The sequence below is a fragment of the Juglans regia genome, chromosome 3, assembly GCF_001411555.2.
Source record: "Juglans regia cultivar Chandler chromosome 3, Walnut 2.0, whole genome shotgun sequence".
Classification (NCBI taxonomy): Eukaryota; Viridiplantae; Streptophyta; class Magnoliopsida; order Fagales; family Juglandaceae; genus Juglans; species Juglans regia.
This window is the reverse complement of record NC_049903.1, coordinates 32,843,297-32,861,596: the sequence shown is the minus strand read 5'-3', so window position 1 is coordinate 32,861,596 and position 18,300 is coordinate 32,843,297. Positions and strand designations below refer to the sequence as shown.

General features: G+C 36.0%; 2 protein-coding genes and 1 non-coding gene across 3 annotated transcripts; 1 reads left to right on the top strand and 2 right to left on the bottom strand.

The window, feature by feature from the left end:
• Nucleotides 1–208: 208 nt before the first annotated feature.
• TRNAA-AGC lies at nt 209–281 on the bottom strand. The gene has a single exon. It is a non-coding gene; the product is annotated as a tRNA-Ala (tRNA).
• A 165-nt stretch (nt 282–446) lies between these two features.
• On the top strand, nt 447–13,302 carry LOC108994914. The gene is made up of 24 exons (XM_018970332.2): nt 447–612; nt 1,108–1,238; nt 2,216–2,300; nt 2,465–2,518; nt 2,836–2,927; nt 4,044–4,147; nt 5,265–5,337; nt 6,237–6,699; nt 7,113–7,445; nt 7,608–7,814; nt 7,900–7,998; nt 8,080–8,152; nt 8,980–9,107; nt 9,190–9,478; nt 9,564–9,796; nt 9,877–10,001; nt 10,280–10,397; nt 10,541–10,596; nt 10,703–10,796; nt 10,928–11,117; nt 11,245–11,316; nt 11,432–11,535; nt 11,632–11,694; nt 12,784–13,302. The coding sequence occupies exons 1-24, from the start codon at nt 568–570 to the stop codon at nt 12,889–12,891; spliced, it is 3,339 nt and encodes a 1,112-aa protein (XP_018825877.2). The 5' UTR covers nt 447–567; the 3' UTR covers nt 12,892–13,302.
• A 744-nt stretch (nt 13,303–14,046) lies between these two features.
• On the bottom strand, nt 14,047–16,645 carry LOC108994915 (selT-like protein). Its single transcript, XM_018970334.2, has 4 exons — nt 16,308–16,645; nt 16,067–16,140; nt 14,660–14,975; nt 14,047–14,458 (listed from the first exon to the last, which is right to left on the bottom strand). Exons 1-4 carry the CDS (start codon nt 16,488–16,490, stop codon nt 14,339–14,341), a joined length of 693 nt encoding a protein of 230 aa, XP_018825879.1. The 5' UTR covers nt 16,491–16,645; the 3' UTR covers nt 14,047–14,338.
• Between the last annotated feature and the right edge of the window lie 1,655 nt (nt 16,646–18,300).

Genomic DNA, 18,300 nt, shown 5'->3' with positions numbered 1-18,300 from the left:
AAATAATTTAACATTTTCAAATTTTAAAATAAAAATAATATTAAAAAATATATTTTAATAATATTTTATTCAACTTTTTAATTTTAATCTCATTTTATTTTATCTATAAAAATGAATGAGGGATGAATATTTTGATTTAAGCATAAGTAACACAGAAAGGGGCCCAAAAGCTAATTAAACAGAAAAAGAGATAACGAGTCGTTTTAAATGGAGATGCGGGGTATCGATCCCCGTACCTCTCGCATGCTAAGCGAGCGCTCTACCATCTGAGCTACATCCCCTTTTGCTGAAATAAATAGTTTTATGATACTTAGTTAAAAGAAAATTAATTTAAAAAATGTATGAGCTCACGAAAACTTATAAAAGACAAACCGCAGAGGATACATCAGGATAAAAAACAACGGCTCGTAAATACCTATTCCATTTCATTGATCAGGACTTCAAATAAAGTTTTATTCTTTATTATTAGCTCACAGAAGGTTTGCATAGGTATAGTCACTACTAACACCGATTCTCCGTCAACGAGAACAATTCGAACTCTCAAAATCTTTGAAGCTTAAAGTCGCCATGTTCGCGAAGCGATTGTTACAGAAGGCGGTGAACCATCATCAGGTGTGATATTCCAGCAAGCCACACCGGCCACCATCCCTCTTTTGCCGCTTTTGCTTTACAAGTTCTTCTTCTACTTTCATTAACGAATTCTTAATCTTTTTCCCCATTTTGGTGATCTTGCGTTTCTTTTTCTATGAAAATCTCCAGATTTGGCTTTGGCAGAGCCCCTGCATTCCTTTTTTTGCTTCAAAGTCATATTCCTATGATTTCTTTAATGTATTAATTAACGGATTGTCTTGAGCGCTGAAGTTCTGTTGTAGACTACTAGCTACAAAATTTCAATAATAGAAATATGGTAAATGATGTCCAGTTCAGGGACGATTGGTCATGCTTGCTTTCTTTTCATTGGCCATAAGCATGCACATTGTGTGATGTCTTATATGCACGCCTATTTCATGGTGTCATTTTCTTAGCAAAGATTCATTATAGAGATACAGCAGGGCTTCCACCGATTATTGAGAAAAAATGTTTGTTTGCTTGTTTTTTGACAAATAGCGGAAAGCACATCATGGTGGTTTGACATCAGCAGACTTGGATGCTCGAATTGCTATCCATTATGGTGTCCCGTCCACAGCATCGGTTCTTGCTTTCGACCCGATTCAGTGCCTTTTGGCCATTGGGACTCTGTGAGTTGAAATATTGTACTTATAAAAAAAAGAGTTGAAATATTGTCTTTTAGTAGTAATGATAGAAGTTGAAGCTAGAAGTTAGGATCGGCCAGTCACCTGCGCATCATAGTGGGAATGCTAATTTTTTACATGTCTCCAATTAATTGCATGTTATCTTTTTTTGTACCAGAATATTTGAACTTCCATTAGTCATTATTTCTTTTGGCAAATGTGGTTTGTCTGTCAATAATTTTTGGAATGTCGACTAGATTGATATGCAGCAATAAATATGGCAAGATTTTTCAGAGCATATTGCTAGAATTTAGAATAGGGAAGCGTAATTGACTAGGTTATGGGGATGTATGATGGCCGTTCAACCCCCTGAACTACTGCAACTATTCATTGGCCAGTGGGACTGTTGTGATCCTAAGGGTTAAAGGCTTAACCAAATTAGTATCCAATAGTCTTAGGGCTTTTGGATCAATGGTTGGGTCTTTAACAATTGGTATCAGAGCAGGGACCACGTCACAAGTTCAAGTCACGAAGGAGACAACTTATAGGCCAGATTAAAATGCCTTAGTGCTATATATGGGCATGGTGTTAAGTCATTGAATACTGATAAATGAGTGAAGCCGCCAAAAGGGAAAGGGCTACCACCGGGTCAGTGTCAATAGAGTGGGCCGCATTGAACGTCGGATTCGGAAGCGTGGTGGAATGTTATGATCCTAGGGGTTAAAGGCTTAACCAAATTAGTATCTAATAGTCTTAGGGCTTTTGGATCAATGGTTGGGTCTTTAACAGGGACTGCTAAGCGGCTAAGCCTATCAGGCTATCTAATCTTGCCACACAAAGTTTTCTCAGTGTGCAGTGGTTACCATATAGGAGTCATTTATAATGGCATTTGAATTCTTATTAGATCATTTAGCAGCTTAAAATCAACAAATGGAGAATACAACTCACAACGTCGTGTCCTTATGATTATGATGTTATTGTAGGGATGGGCGAATTAAAGTTATTGGTGGAGATGGTATTGAAGGACTTCTTATATCTCCGAAGCAATCGCCTTACAAGAACTTAGAGGTATGTACCTGCATTAATCAAGTTGATTCAAAGTATTCAAGCAATATCAAATTTAGCCGCTTTGGGAACATTATCAACCCTTTCACCTCTATCAACTTCAAATTTTTTTATTTCTTTCCTCGTTTGATTTTAGCAGCAGATTAATACTTAGTATGCTTTGGCAGTTTCTACAAAACCAGGGTTATTTAGTCAGCATTTCAAACGACAATGATATTCAGGTAGTGAATCTGAATCAACTGCATAATCCCTATTTTTTTTTATCGAGCATGACTTTAGCATTTGGTGTTATTGAAGAATAACAAGAGAACTTTGGCGAGTTTTTATATCATGTATCTCCTTAATATCCTTGTCAATGGTAATCAACATCAAATGATTAAAACATAGCATACAAATCCTTCAATTCAATGTAGGTAGGTGATGGTTGATGTAGCAAGAAAGTTTGACTTTGGAATTGTAGTTAAACACTGGGAGGTGCTTTCACTTAGAAATGCTGTTGATACATTATATTGGTTGATATCTTAATTATTCTTGGCAGGTTTGGAATCTCGAGAGCAGGAGTATAGTTGGTTGTTTGCAGTGGACATCCAATATAACTGCTTTTTCTGTGATCAGTGGCTCCTACTTTATGTAAGTTGCTGATTTTTTTTTTTTTTTTGGATAGGTAATCAAGAAGTTTTATTCATAAGATAATAAGAATGGCAAAGTACACAGGATGCATACACGAGTTTACCAAATTAGGATTTACAACTGAAACAAGAAATTCATGGACATTCAGCCCTATCGACCCCACCAAAAGGAAAAAAATTTTAAAAGGGAAAGCTTCGAACTCATTCATTGTCCTCTTGCAATCTTCAAAGCTTCTATCATTTCTCTCCCTCCAAATGTACCAACACATACATATAGGAGCCATCTTTCGGATTTCTGCCACTTGTGAATTGCCTTGGAGGCCTCTCCAACTTGCTAGAAAGTCCACCAGCCTTCTAGGCATGAGCCATGATAATCCCATTCCTGCAAAAAAGTCATTCCACATGTTCATGGCCACCTCATAGTGTAGAAGCAGATGATGTACCCTTTTCCTATTCTTTTTGCACATGCAACACCAATCCAATGCCATGATTCAGCATTTTCTTAGGTTGTTTATCGTAAGGATCTTTCCTAAAGAAGCTGCCAAGAAAAAAAAAAAAAAAAAGCTGCTTTCAGAGGAGCTTTAGTCTTCCATATATTCCTCCATGGAAAGACATCCATGCCTTGGCTAGTTAGGATCTGATAGAATGATCTTACCGTGAACCTACCTTTCTTGGAGAGGCTCCAACTGATCTTGTCTATTGTTCTCACTGTCACTTTTGTAGAATACAGTAAAGCAAAAAACTCATTGATGACATCCAACTCCCAATCTTGTTACTTTCATGAAACCAACATTCCATTGAGGGGAGCCACCAGGGAAATCCAAGAGCTCAGCTAATGAAGCATCCTTCTCCCGTGCGATCTCAAATATTGCTGGAAATGTGTCTTTGAGACTTCGACCATGGCACCTTGTATCATGTCACGATTTGACTTGAGACTTATCACCCACCTCAATAGCATGTTTCTAAAGAAAGCCTCCCATCCTCTTCTTGTGTGTTTCCGTCACTGAAAACAAATTAAATTGTAAAGGATCATCTTAATCAGCTGCTACTTTGCTTTGAATGTAACTGGGTATTTGACAGTAACTTTATTGCATGTTTACTCTATTACAACATGCAGGTATGTTGGTGATGAGTATGGTTTGATGTCTGTCATTAAGTTTGATGCCGAAGATGAAAAACTTATACAGTTGCCATATCACATCTCCGCAAATTCTATAAGTGGTATTTCTTACTAGCACTTTTCGACTGGTTAATTTACCAAATCAAATAGTACTTTCCTTGTGCGTACTTTTCTTTGGACGAGGTACTTAATTTAATGTAGAGGACATGAAGGTTAACTCAAGTTGAAAGAAACCTTTCCCAATATGTCGTGATCAATTTTTTATTTTTTCAATTAAAATCTTCTTCAGTCGATATGCTTTTTTTTTTTTTGCAAATTACAAGTTAAATCTATTTAACTCGACTCGCATCCTTGGACTTAGTATCACGTGCTACTTCCTCATTTATAGTTAAAAATATTGTTTCTTGTTAACTTAGGGTTTGTTTGGGTACTAAGAATATTTGTGAATACTTAGTGAATAGTAGTGAAATAGTTTGAGTTAACATGTTTTATTAGGTTTTGGGAAAGGAGAGAGAAATAGTTGAATAAAAATATTATAAAGTTAAAAAATTGTTTGAATATAATATTTGAATATTATTTTTATTTTGAAATTTGAAAAAGTTGTATTGTTTTTTATATTTTGTTTGAAAGTTTTGGGAAAGTTGTAATGATTAGGTAATTATTAGATGAAAAAGTTGAAGATTTGAAATTGAAAAGTTTTTTTGTGTTTGAGTGATGTTTGGAAGTAAATATTTGAGAATATCTGAGAATACCTTAGCACAATTGTGTACCCAAATGGATGACCTCAATTAAGCATGTGACCTCAATTAAGCATACATATGGCAATGCATATAAATGCTACAGTAATTTATAGCATTATATCGTAGGAAAAAATGTTACAGACAAGTTCCTACAGGATGATTGAAATTATTCATTTCTGTTGGCAAGCACCTATTACTTTGAGTTTATATAAATGAGCTTTTGTAGACAAGTGAGTGACACACTGTTATGATTTGATACTCCAAACTGCTATGAGCATATATATGCAGATGCATTTGTGCATTAGAATAAGTTAGATCCAACTTTCCAAAGTTTCATGATACGTAATAAATGATGGTTTCTTATATAATGTTTTAGTACTTTAGTCAGAATGAATTGTATATCTTTTATTTATTAAATTTTTGCTGTTTTAACTTGCTTTAATGTTTCTTTACTGCACTGTTTTGTTCTATTTATCAGAAGCCGCTGGGTTTCCCTTTCCTAGTGACCAACCTATTGTTGGAGTTCTTCCTCAACCTTCTTCTGGGAATAGGCAAGACACAAGAAGCACTTAACGTTTTCCACTTTACTTTCCTGCATTTGAATTTGAAATGGGATTTGGTTGTTTAATAATTACTTTGAATATAAGTAATATAATAACATATCCAGGAATTTGGTATTTTTGGATTGTGGTACTATATTCTTATTGGTATAAATGAACGCAAGCAGGATTTTTGTCTAAATCATTGGTTAACCATGGCTCTCCTAAAGTAATTCTCTGTGAATGCATCCAGACATATTAGAAAATCTCCTTGTGTGATATTGTTTGAAATCACACGAAAACCAGAAAATCTATGGTTGGAAATCCTGTGAAAATTACCTATAAAAAAAGAAAAGAAAAGAAAAGAAAAGAAATCCTGTGAAAATCAGCCATAATTAAATTTCCATTTCCATAAGCGATGCGTAAACAGTCATGGCTGTTTTCTTCTTTGTATTATCATCCCTTTCATTTCAAAAGGCATGTATTACTGTCATTTTAGCAACTAAAGCCACTACTATCTCTTGCAATTACTTGTTGATTAAATCAATCTAGACATAATTGTACTTCGAAGGCAACGACATATCAATCTTTTTGATGTCATGGGGAGAGAGTTAAGTAAGTATTTGGAAATTGGAGAGGAATGTTCTTATGATTAAAGGTAGAGAGACAATAGTGATATGCACAGTATATAACTTCAGACTTGTCCTGCTGTACATTGTATTTTCTTCTTCTTTTTTCCAAGAACATATCTAATTATTAATCCGCATGGCATAATGCTTTCTTGATAACATGAGTCTACATTGATGGAGTTATATCCTCAGTACTTGAGGATATGACAGAAATATTGATATATATTACAGTATTGTCTATTGGGACTTATTGCTATGTTTTTTCCATCTTTTTTTTTTCAGAGTATTGATTGCATATCAGCATGGGTTGATTATTCTTTGGGATGTTTCTGAAGGTCAAATTCTCTTTGTTGGAGGTGGTAAGGATCTCCAATTGAAGGATGGAGTTTTTGATTCTTCTTCAAATGAAGTGATTACAAATCTTCCAGATGATACATTGGATGATCATCTAGGAGAAAAGGAGATAAGTGCTCTTTGTTGGGCATCTTCCGATGGATCCATTCTGGCTGTGGGATACATCGATGGAGATATATTATTTTGGAAAATATCGCGTACTGCATCAATTAAAAGTCAACAAGCTATATCATCACCAAACAGTATTGTGAAGCTACAATTATCATCTGCAGAAAGGAAACTCCCTGTCATCGTCTTACAGTGGTCCAAAAACCAAAGATCCCGTAATGATTGTGATGGCCAGCTTTTTATATATGGTGGTGATGAAATAGGATCTGAAGAAGTTTTGACGGTTTGTTATGCATAGCTATTTAATCTTCTCTTTAATTCTTCAATGCCTAGAGATGTACGACATAGATTTGATGATAGTATGACTGATAAAAAGTAATGTGCCATATGCAAACTTTTTCACATACGTTGATCTCGTGTTGGTTTAATTTCTTTACATTTATCCAGGGATTCAGAAATAATTTTTGGTCCCTGCTATGTCTCAGCTTGACCAGTTTAAATAGTAAATTTAATGCCTTTACCCTACAATGTCTATTTTATATAGGTACCTTTGCCCTATAATGTGCATTAACAATGTTGATTTTGTTGTTGGTTGTTGTCAGTTCAACCCATCAACTACTGAGTTGGACTGGTGCTGTTTTGGTTTGAAATAATAGCATCCTGAAATCTACTCTTTAAAAATTCTCTCTGTTACAGGTTGTAACTCTCGAATGGTCATCCGGGACATTAAGATGTGTTGGTCGTGCAGACCTTACGCTTCCTGGCTCTTTTGCAGACATGCTTTTATTGTCAAATGCTGGGGCAATGGGGCGTAACCAGAAAGCTGATCTTTTTGTGTTGACAAACCCTGGGCAGCTACATTTCTATGATGATGCTAGTCTATCTGCCTTAGTCTCTCAGCAAGAGAGAAGACCATCCATCTCTGGCATGAAGTTTCCTGCAGTGGTACCGATATCTAATCCTCTCATGACAGTTGCAAAGCTAAGTAAATTCCCCACTGGAGGGGACTCCTCAAAGGCTCTGGTGGAGGTATAACCTTCAATTGTCTATTTCTAAAGATAAATGAGGCTGACAGACTGTATTTGGCAGGTTATCTTTGCCAGAGCAAGTGGCTTGTATATTTGTCTGCCTGTCCTATAGTTTACTATTCATTTTGTTTATCATTAACTTTTCTTCTTACTGTTCTCTTAGGTAGCCTTGGTTAGGAAACTTGCCTCGACAGAGACCCTGGTTAGTGGTGCACGGTGGCCCTTGACCGGAGGTGTAGCCAGTCAATTGTCTATTACTAAAGATAATGGTCTTCAGAGAGTGTATTTAGCAGGTTATTCTGATGGGTCCATTGGGATATGGGATGCCACATATCCAGTCTTATCTTTTATCTGTCTTATAGAAGGCGAGGTTAGAGTTCCATCAAATAACTTCCATCATATACTCTCCTATGAAAGGACATTTTTTATATCAAATTTTCTAATTTGATTGGTAGGTGCAAGGTATAAAAGTGGCTGGTTTAAGTGACCCAGTGACAAAGTTGGACTTCTGCTCCTCCAATTTAAGTTTGGCTGTTGGCAATGAAAGTGGTCTGGTCAGAATTCTTTACTGGATACTCCATTTGAGGCCGTGAAACATTGGACTATATATTTTCTTATTGCATTGACTTGTCTAGGTTCGTCTCTATGACCTCAAAGGCTGTTCAGATGGGACAAACTTCCACTTTGTCACTGAGACTAAAAATGAAGGTGATCCATATCCAGTTATGCTTAATGGGGCATACCTTCATGTTTTTCTAAATAGTACATTATTTCTATTTATCAAGTTGGTGCATGTTTGGCTTGAGTTATGACTTACTGTGCCAGAAATAATATTAGAATTCTGCCTATGGTTTTTTTATTCGATAAGTAGCATATAATCATATTTGTTTTACGAGTAAAGTTGCATATAAAAATATTAAGAGTGAACAGACTTTGGAAACGTCCTTTTTTGTTTTGAAATGATGATCTTGTATAATGCTGGTTGGAGAAAAATGATTGGTTGTCAAATTGAGTGGTTGGGCTTCTAAATTAACAGTTTGAAGTTTGTATGATATGCTTAAAATTAGACGTTGAAATATAATTTATTCATAGATAATGCTCATGTTTGAGTACAAACTAGAAGAATCATGTACTGAATGTGAGCAGTTAAAAACATGAAGATGATTAAATAGCATGAGTTTGAAAGACAAACAAGAAAAGCCATCCTTGTGACTTGATTTACCCTGAAAGTTTTATGTGCAAGAGTGAACAGTTTCTGAGGCTTAACTCTAAACTAAGACTTTATATATTTTCCTTACCATGCTTAATTTTCCAGCCAGATTAATTAAAATAGTTAAATACAGTTGATTTGATCTAGTGGTATGGGTAGTATTCTGCATCCACTTTTTTGTTCAATTAAAAAAAATCTTCATCTACATTATCCTTTTGCTGCAGAAGTATGTTATAGTTTCTGTATCTGGATATCTTTGCCTCCTTTTTTAAATATAATAATGCCTTATTTTTTTTAAACTGAGAATGTTAAACTTGTTTTGCAGTTCACATTTTGCCTCAAGGAAAAGGACTTCAATGTAGAGCTGTTTTCTTTCTTCTTAGTTCCTCAGTGCAAGCACTACATTTTGCAAATTGTGGGTCTAAACTTGCTGTAGGATTTGAATGTGGTCGTGTGAGTGACAACTTCTGCTTGATTTATTCAAGATCTCTCCAAAAACATTTTTGTGATGAGTTTGGCAATGCTTCTGTTTCAGGTTGCAGTGCTTGACACAAGTTCATTATCAGTTTTGTTCTGGAAAGATGGTCTTTCTAGCTCTCCAATCATTTCAATAACTTGGAAAGAACTTAGACATACTGATGGCATTGTCAAAAGCCCAAAGCACTCCGAAACAAAGATCCCACTCAACCCTGCAGCAGAAGTAATGTTTGTCTTAACAAAGGATGCAAAGATTAATGTGATTGACGGTGGTACTGGTAACACAATCAATGCCCGGCCATGGAACATGAAAAAGGAATCAGTTGCGATTTCAATGTATGTTATAGGCAAGTACAAGTCCTTCTAGAAGCAATAGATATCTTCAAAGTTTGGTTTCACTTATTCCAAATTCTGAGAGTTTTTGCACTCCAGCGGTCAGTATGTCCGTCTCTGAAACCTCTAATGAAACACAGCCGGAGTCCCATGAGGATATTCCCATGAAGAATGACCCCATGCCCAATGGTACTACAGTTCGAGTAAATTCACTTGAGGGTGAACCGCACTCTTCAGTAACTGCATCCTCTGAGGAAAGATTGTTGGATTCGGTTCTTTTGCTTTGTTGTGAGGATTCCTTGCACTTGTACTCTACAAAATCTGTGATTCAGGTGCTCCTATGGCCCTTGTTTATTTTACCTTAGAGTATGAAGGATCTTCTGTTTGCAAGCTAAAGGATATTATCTGTTAGGGAAATAATAAAGCCATTAGAAAGGTGAAACATGCAAAATGTTGCTGTTGGACAACAACTTTAAAGAAAGATGAAAAGTTTTGTGGACTGGTCTTGCTGTTTCAGACAGGAGCGATTGAAATAAGGTAAGTGCTTTTTTTCTTCCCTTTTGTTCCTCCCTCGGTACAATAATTATCTATATGGTACTTATAGATTATTGGGCATCCACTATTTTTTATAAGTAAAACTTCATCGATTAACTAATTTTGGTGCAAACCAAGTACACTAAATTAGTTTATTTTGTTGGTCCATCAAAATAAGATGTTGCTAGAGAATTCTCTCTTCACTATTGTCATGATAGCACATCCAGCTAGGATCGCTAACCACCAAATAAGCGATGCCAGCAATTATTTTCTTTTGGCAGATCTTTGCCAGATTTGGAATTGGTGAAAGAAAGCTCCTTGATGTCAATTTTAAGGTGGAATTTTAAGGCAAACATGGACAAGGCAATGAGTTCTTCTGATAGTGGGCAAATTACACTGGTACTGTCTCCATGATGGGGTTGGTGTGTTAATTTAATATTTTTCAGCCAAACACGTTTTCACTAATTCCTCATAGTTCTTGAGTCTGCAAGTTTAGTGGTATAGTGATTATTCAATTTTCTGATATTGAGGAACTTCTACAGGCAAGTGGCTGTGAATTGGCGTTTGTCTCTTTATTAGCTGCTGAAAATGATTTCAGGTATATTTGTGAATCTAATGTTATAATGGATGGGTGAAGATCATTGGATATTTATTAAATAAAATAGATAGGATTTTTAAAAGGGACTGTGCTTTGGTTTTTCTAGGATTCCAGAATCATTACCTTGTCTCCACGATAAAGTTCTTGCAGCTGCTGCAGATGCTGCCCTTAGTTTCTCTTCAACTCAGAAGAAAAAGCAGGTTTGAAGATATAATTCCTGTTTTTATAGATTTTTCATATGAAGATACTGATGTTTCTTACCTATCACAAAAAGAAAAAAAGAAAAAAAAGATATTGATGTTTCTCTGATAGCTTTTCGATTTGGCTACAGAGTACCCAACCTAGAATTCTTGGTGGCATCATCAAGGGTCTTAAAGGGGGGAAAATGGTCCATTCTGAGGATATCACCATACCTTCTAACTTTAATTTCACTCATTTGGAGGCCATATTTTCAAAGTCACCATTCTCAGACCCATGTCCAGCTGTTACGGACGATCAGGAAGAACTGGAGCTTAACATAGGTTCTGATTTGTCCGCCTATCTCTACATTCTTTTCCTCTTTTTTTTATTTGTTATTTGATGTTGGATTTTTTTCTTGGCTAAACTTTTGCTGTTGAATTTTTTTCTCGCTGCATGCTTTTGGTACAGATGACATTGAAATAGATGAACCTATACCCATGGCTTCTACTTCATCCCATGATTCAATGAATATAAAGACAGGTAAATCAGGTTGTCTAATTTTGACTAATATGTGTTTTGAATTATCAAAAGAAAGAAAGAAACTAATTTATTTCACTCATACAATTTGATGAATAACATCGTGTTTCACCTACAGAGCAAGGGACAGAGAGGGAAAGACTTTTTCAAGGTGGAACTGATGATACAAAACCCAGAATTAGAACCCCTGAAGAAATTGTTGCTACATACAGAAAAGCTGGGGTAATTTCATGATGCTTTTAGTTTAAATGGTTGTCTTTTCCATATTTTTACAGCTCACTGGATGGATTTGTTATCTAATGTGGTAATGGATTTCAGGATGCTTCTTCGGTGGCTGCACATGCAAAAGATAAGCTCATACAGCGGCAGGAAAAATTGGAGGTAGGTTGTCCTTTGGGTATTTCGATGAGAACTCGTTTAGAATCTGGGTTGGATTTATTTCTTTATACTTGGATTCCTTTCCTAGGAAAAGGGGAGAGATCCGAACAAGAGACTTTAGGCCCCGTTTGGAACTTAGCCTGAACTAAGATCAACTTAGTTTCAGTTTAATTTTAAGTTGAGTTTGACATCCAAAACACCCAACTCTCAAATCACTAAACTCATCTCAACTCAAAACCTCTTTACACGTGGGACCCATAACCTTTTTCAATTCAATACCTCTTTACATGCGAGACCCATAACCTTTTTCAACTTCTCATAAATACATATAAACTTGTCTTAACATCCAAACACATCTAAACTCATATTAGGTGGGTCCTACAAAACTCACTCTACTATCTCAAATCACTACTATTCATAAAGAACTCAACTTATCTCAACTCAGCTCAGCATTCAAATGAGACCTAAAAAACTGGAGAAAATAATGGTAGGTCATACCAATACAATATGGATATTTGTTTTTTGATAGGTAAACCCAAGATTGATTAGACACCAATACAGTATGGATATAAACGTCTTATCAATGATCTATTAGGGGATACTTGGGGAATGAGATGAGATAAGAATTTTGTGAATAGTAGTGAAATGATTTGTTGAATAAAAATATTATAAAGTTCAAATATTGTTATAATATAATTTTTTAATATAATTTTTGTTTTGAAATTTGAAAATGTAGTATTATTTTTTGTATTTTGTTTGGAAGTTTGAAAAAGTTGTAATGATTAGATAATGATTAGATAAAAAAATTGAAGATTTGAAATTAAAAAGTGTTTGTGTTTGAGAAGAAAATTTTGAGATGAGATGAGTATAGTTTCCCAAACATGCCCTTAGCCTAAATGGTATTTCTCTTTCCCTTCAAGGAGGTATAGGTATGGTGCTCTCATTCTAGTGTGGCCGATTATGTATTATTCTAGGTTTGGGGTAAAGAGAGCATCTTCATGTACTTCCATCTGAAGTCGTCCTTATATGTTTTATCTTTATAAGCACGTCTTGATTGGCCCCTGAACTTAGCTATCTTGTATTTTGCATCAGAGAATCAGCAGACGCACAGCAGAGCTACAAAGTGGAGCCGAAGACTTTGCATCATTGGCAAATGAGCTTGTAAAGACCATGGAGGCTCGAAAATGGTGGCATATATGAAATGAAACACTTGCTTCGTCCGCATGTGCTTTAAATTTATGCAGTGTGTTCTACTTTGTGTCCGGGGCTGGAATGGACCCTGGATGATTCCCAGAATGGCAGTGGTTATTCTCAGAGATCAGCAATCGGGCTTCAATTAAGATGATCTAGTGCTTGTAATCCAGCTGACAGGCAATAGTGGTTATTCTCAGAGATCAGCAATCGGGCTTCAATTAAGAATATGATCTAGTGCTTGTAATCCAGCTGACAGGCAATAGTATCCATGGTCTTTTCTGTAATTTGTATAACTATGGGATATTCATATAAATCTTTTCCCGACTTTGGATAACTAGACGGGTTTTTTTTATTATTCTATTCATGGTACAGGACCGAATATATATAAAGTAAATTGATAAACGATTTCATGAGGTAGAAGCAAGATGTGTTGGGTCTTGGTGTTTCGGGAAAGGAAAAACATGTGAAACATCAGAGACAGCCAACAAAGAGATTTACATTAGAATCTCCTTAGGAATGCATTTGAGTTCATCAGCAAGGGATGAAAACTCGGTTCAAAGGAAGGAAGCTTTCTCTTTTTGCACTAATTTGAACTTTTGTAAAGTTTAAAAGCCTGGGAATCTCTTATTGCTACTGTTTCTACGACCAGAGTAGAAGGTGCCTGAGTTCTTTAAGCATTGTAGCCTCCACCCTTCGAGTATAACCTCTCTCACCACCACTCTTAGCACCAGAATCTGTTAGCATTAAAGGCGACACTCGTATTGGCCTTGTAACATTGAAATTCCCCTTTTCAAGTTTTTTTTCCACCCCTAAATTTGAGGGTTTCTTGTGGAAGAGAGGTAGACAAATAAAATGGACCTTGTAGTATTTATTGCTTAGATTTTTCAGCCAGCATTAAATGCTCAATATTCGTTATTAGTCTCACTTCATATATCTATTTCTCCTACTTAAAAGGCAATCTTACTTCATGTATCTATCCCTCCTACTTAAAAAGGGCATTCCCACTCTGTTTGGAAATGACCTTCTACTTTCGCAGCCATACCAACCGTTTCGGCCAAAAGCCATAACTTCTCACTAAACAAAACTACCAATGCATGTAGCATTAAAGCATATCAGGAATGAAGCAATGGCATAATAAGTGTCACGTTACGTATGCCAAGGTCAAAAAACTGCCTTTCTGCAAGAACTAATGCATTTATGTATAAAAAAGACCTGGAAGTTAACGTAAATTAATTGGCTTGCCTTCATGATGACCGGAAGCAGATTCTTCTAAAAGGAAAAGAAAAGAAAATCATCCTCTCTTGTGTAGGGTGTCCCAATTAATCGCCACATGATTATGAGAAACGTTACATAGACTGATAGTTCTCTGTAACAACATGCCCACAAATGCCTGTCAGTATCCGACTGCAAATTTGCGCCTCTTATAAAGTAAACTTCAGCCTTCACAGAGCGCTTAGGACCAGAGAGCCCCACCAACGCCATCAACAATTCTTGAATTTGAGAGTTTTCGGCCAACAAGCTCTCTCAGTTCAATCTCGCTAGGGAATCTATGCTCCTGCAGCTTAGAGAAAACCTACAAAGTCCATTAAGACAATATGATGAGAAGCACACGAATTGAAGAGTATTTTTTTATATGCTACCCTCACCAAGAATATTCTACATGTTTCCTGTACCCGGACCCAAAATCTAGAGGTCGCTACAAAAACGGGATTAATGAAAAGATGTTTCGTTGACTAAAAGCCAGTACAAAGTTTATTGCAAGATGGGGTTTTACCAGTTCACCATTACAATATACTTCAAAAGCACCAGAACTCTGCAGGAAGGATTGGAAGAAGTTCCCCAGAAGCCAAGTGCTTGCAATGCTTCCAAATCTATTTGCACGCATGGAATAGTACCAAGGAGGTGGCATCATACCCAGCCTGGGAAAAATCTGTTCACCTGCCACTATTATCCCAATGATTCCAAACTGAAAAACCGGTACCACTTTGCTTAGTAGGCGTTTTGGAAGTGGAGGTGGGTGGTTTGCTAGAAAAACATTGATCCCAGGAAATGCTGTTTCTAGCATATTTTTCATTGTTACTGCATTTCCTCTGGCACAACCAACAATTTAGATGTGAGTATAGAAAGAAAAACATAAAAGCAAGAGATAACACGAATTATCTTCGTAAGTAAATATCCAAATTTTAAACATGAAACAAAATAAGAATTGATGCAATTCAAAACAGTTTCTGAAACACCATGTAAAAAAATTACTGATAGGAATAGATTACTTGACCAGGTGAATATCAAAGATTACCATAGAGAGCTGACGTCATGGGCTCATATTCACCCATTGCCACAAGCAATAGATTGAAAAATGATAAACTTCAAGTCAAAATCATATGAAAAAGATGGAAACTTTCTTTAAAACTCTATGTCTATGGGCTAAGGCTAATGTAATGAATGGTGATGATGTGTTGGAGTTATTCTAGTTTTTTCTATCTTTTTAGTCGTTGTATGTAGGTATTTCTTCTTGTATATTTCCTGTGTACTTGTGCTATGCCTATTCATGATAATAAAATTCTTATTAATTATAAAAAATAAAAAAAAAGATAAAAACTACCCCGATGACGATTATCAAGTCTAATCCATGATTGAAATTGTCAAAATAGGACCAAGGACAACATCAGTTTCTAAGATTGAATTGTAGGTGAGAAATGAGAGGGCTGAACATCATGGAAATAAGAATGAATGAAAGAGTTGGCCATGTGAACTCACTTATACTCAGAAGATAAAGAAAGATTCTACTACCTGAACTCGAAAATTCTAATAAAGTTTATTGACCAAGGAATTCTAACTGTTTAGCCGGGGAAAAGATTAAAATGTAACTTTTTGACTAATAACAATACGTCCCACAACACAAATACAAAATTTAGCAACAATTAGCCCACTTATTCCACAATTCATATTTGACTTTTGGCAATCCATGAGATACACAAGAACAATATTAAATTTAAAATATTATACTATTCCTTTTCACTTTCCTTTCCAACATCAACAAATTGGCTACAAAAATCACCAAAGAAAAATGCACACATCATTGCAACTATAATCTATAACAGAACAAAAGTAATCAAACAAAGGATCATGGTCAGCAAGAGCTCGACCCAATTAAACAATAGACAAGAAAAATTGGGAAAACCTGTAAGAACAGGAAGAGCAGAAGTTGATGTTGACGTTGCTACCCAGGCCAATACCTCCAGGGCTGCTCGGTTTCTGCGTTTCACCGAAACCTTGTTAAATACATAGAATATTATACGCATAAAATTACATAAATAATCAAAAACATACATCATACATATATCCAGGCGCGCGCGCGCACATACACACACACACACATATATATATATATATATATAATAAATTTGAAAATATTGGAAGACCTGAGTTGGGAAATCAAGGGGTTGATGGTGGAGAACCGGTTGGGGTTTGGGCTGGTGATGAGATTGAGGAAGATGATGATGATGATGGGTGGGTTTGGGAGGTGAGGGCGTGAAGAGGTTTATGATGTCTGTACACAACAGGAAGATCGGAAGCCCCAACAGAAGCAACTGAGCTCGATCCATTGGAATGCCTCGCTCACGAACACAGCAGATACAGAAAGAGAAACAGGAAGGAGAGATCGAGGGCAACGGAAATTTCAGGCGAAGTGAAAGGGCAATGAAGTCTCGGGAATTGCAAATTTGCTAGGAACTAAAAGTTTTTGTAGCCGAAAACGGCAATTTTTATTGTTGCAGTTTAGACAATGTCGTTTAAGATATAAGCTCCTTACCCATTTTACTAGGAAAAATTCATCCTCTTAAATTCTTGTCACCTATTTGATATCTTAATTATTATTATTATTTTCTTAATCTCTTTAAAACTCTTCGTTTTCATATTATTTTCTTTATCGTTTTAATAAGTTTTTTGCTTTTAGTTTTAAAATATATTTATTGATTACTGTTGTTGTTTTTTGTGCATATATCTACTTGGATATCAACATATTACTTCGGGTTCCTGTTTTTATTTTCTCTGCTTCTCTCTCCAGCAAAAACGCTATCTACCTAAGGCCCAAAAATCTTATATTCTCCGTCCAGAGTGTGGCTAGAGCTTAGGCTCCACCCACATTCCTCCCGTTTGTATAGTCCTGATATTGTCCTATTGTATTTTTTCTAGTTTTTCCTTCGTTTTTCGATTATAGCTTGGAGAAGTGTTAATCTATTGCTTTCCGACTTCCCACGACTGCCATGCAAGGCACATCAAGACTTCCTAGGCACCAATCATTCGGACGGCAGAATCAAATAGTCGAAAAGAGTGTGTGTGCATCTCACGCGCGGTTTGTCGAAAAGAGTGTGTGTGCATCTCACGCTCGGCCCAAACCGCGCGTGAGATCCACGCGCCACCGCATCAGGAAGAACAAACCCGTGGCGGCATTTTTGAGATTAACGGTCTCGGATCTCTTACATTTGACCAACCTCCGCTCTCCTAGTGTGGTGCCCTAGTGTGGCGCGTGTTTTCACACACCTCCACAGTTTGTAGTAGTTACCCGCATGCGATTTGACACTTCTTTCGCTTGCTATCTTCCTATATTATCGCTTATCTTAACCAATGATCATGAGAAAAAGGTAATGAAAGTCTCATTCAATTAGTCCAAATTAGAGGCATGTAGCACAAATCTATTCATTACGGTTTGCAGTCGTAGTATTACAACATGTTTATCGGATTATACCAAAACCACTTCAGGTGGCATCCCCTTATGGAAAATAAGTGGGGGTCAAATCATTGGCTCCAAATCCTTTTTTTGCTTGTGTTGTAATAGATGGTCTGGGATGAATGTTGAAGCCTTCTACCATGTTATCTCCTATATCCTGTAATTGTCTTATATATTTATACTATGCTTGCTTAAAAAAAAAACATATTACTTCAACAAGTGCATATTTTTATGTTATTTTAGGTTTTGTAAATATCTCTTTTGTTTATAACCTTGACTCAGTCCTTTTTGTTGCTTTCTTTTTCTTTGTATAATTGTTATTTTTTAAAATACTTTGAGATGGAGTTAGTGAAAGTGAAAATCTTCAATGAAAAAAACAAAATAATTTTTTTGCGATGCTCGTTTGCTATCTTTTAGCCACTTGAGTCTCGAGTAAAATTACAACAAACCTTCTTTTTCAATAATTCCATCCTTAATTATTCCAAGGACAAGTACTTGAACTTGAATCATCGGCTTATTTTCTCAATTTTAGAAAAACAATATTGCATGTGTGATTTGTCATTTTTATCATATTATTTTAATGTTTAAATATATGTGTATTTAAATAGAAAGAAAAAAATGACTATAAGCCATCCCCAACAGTAGATAAAAGAAAAGTCCAAATGTAGAGAGTAGCACGAGGAAGA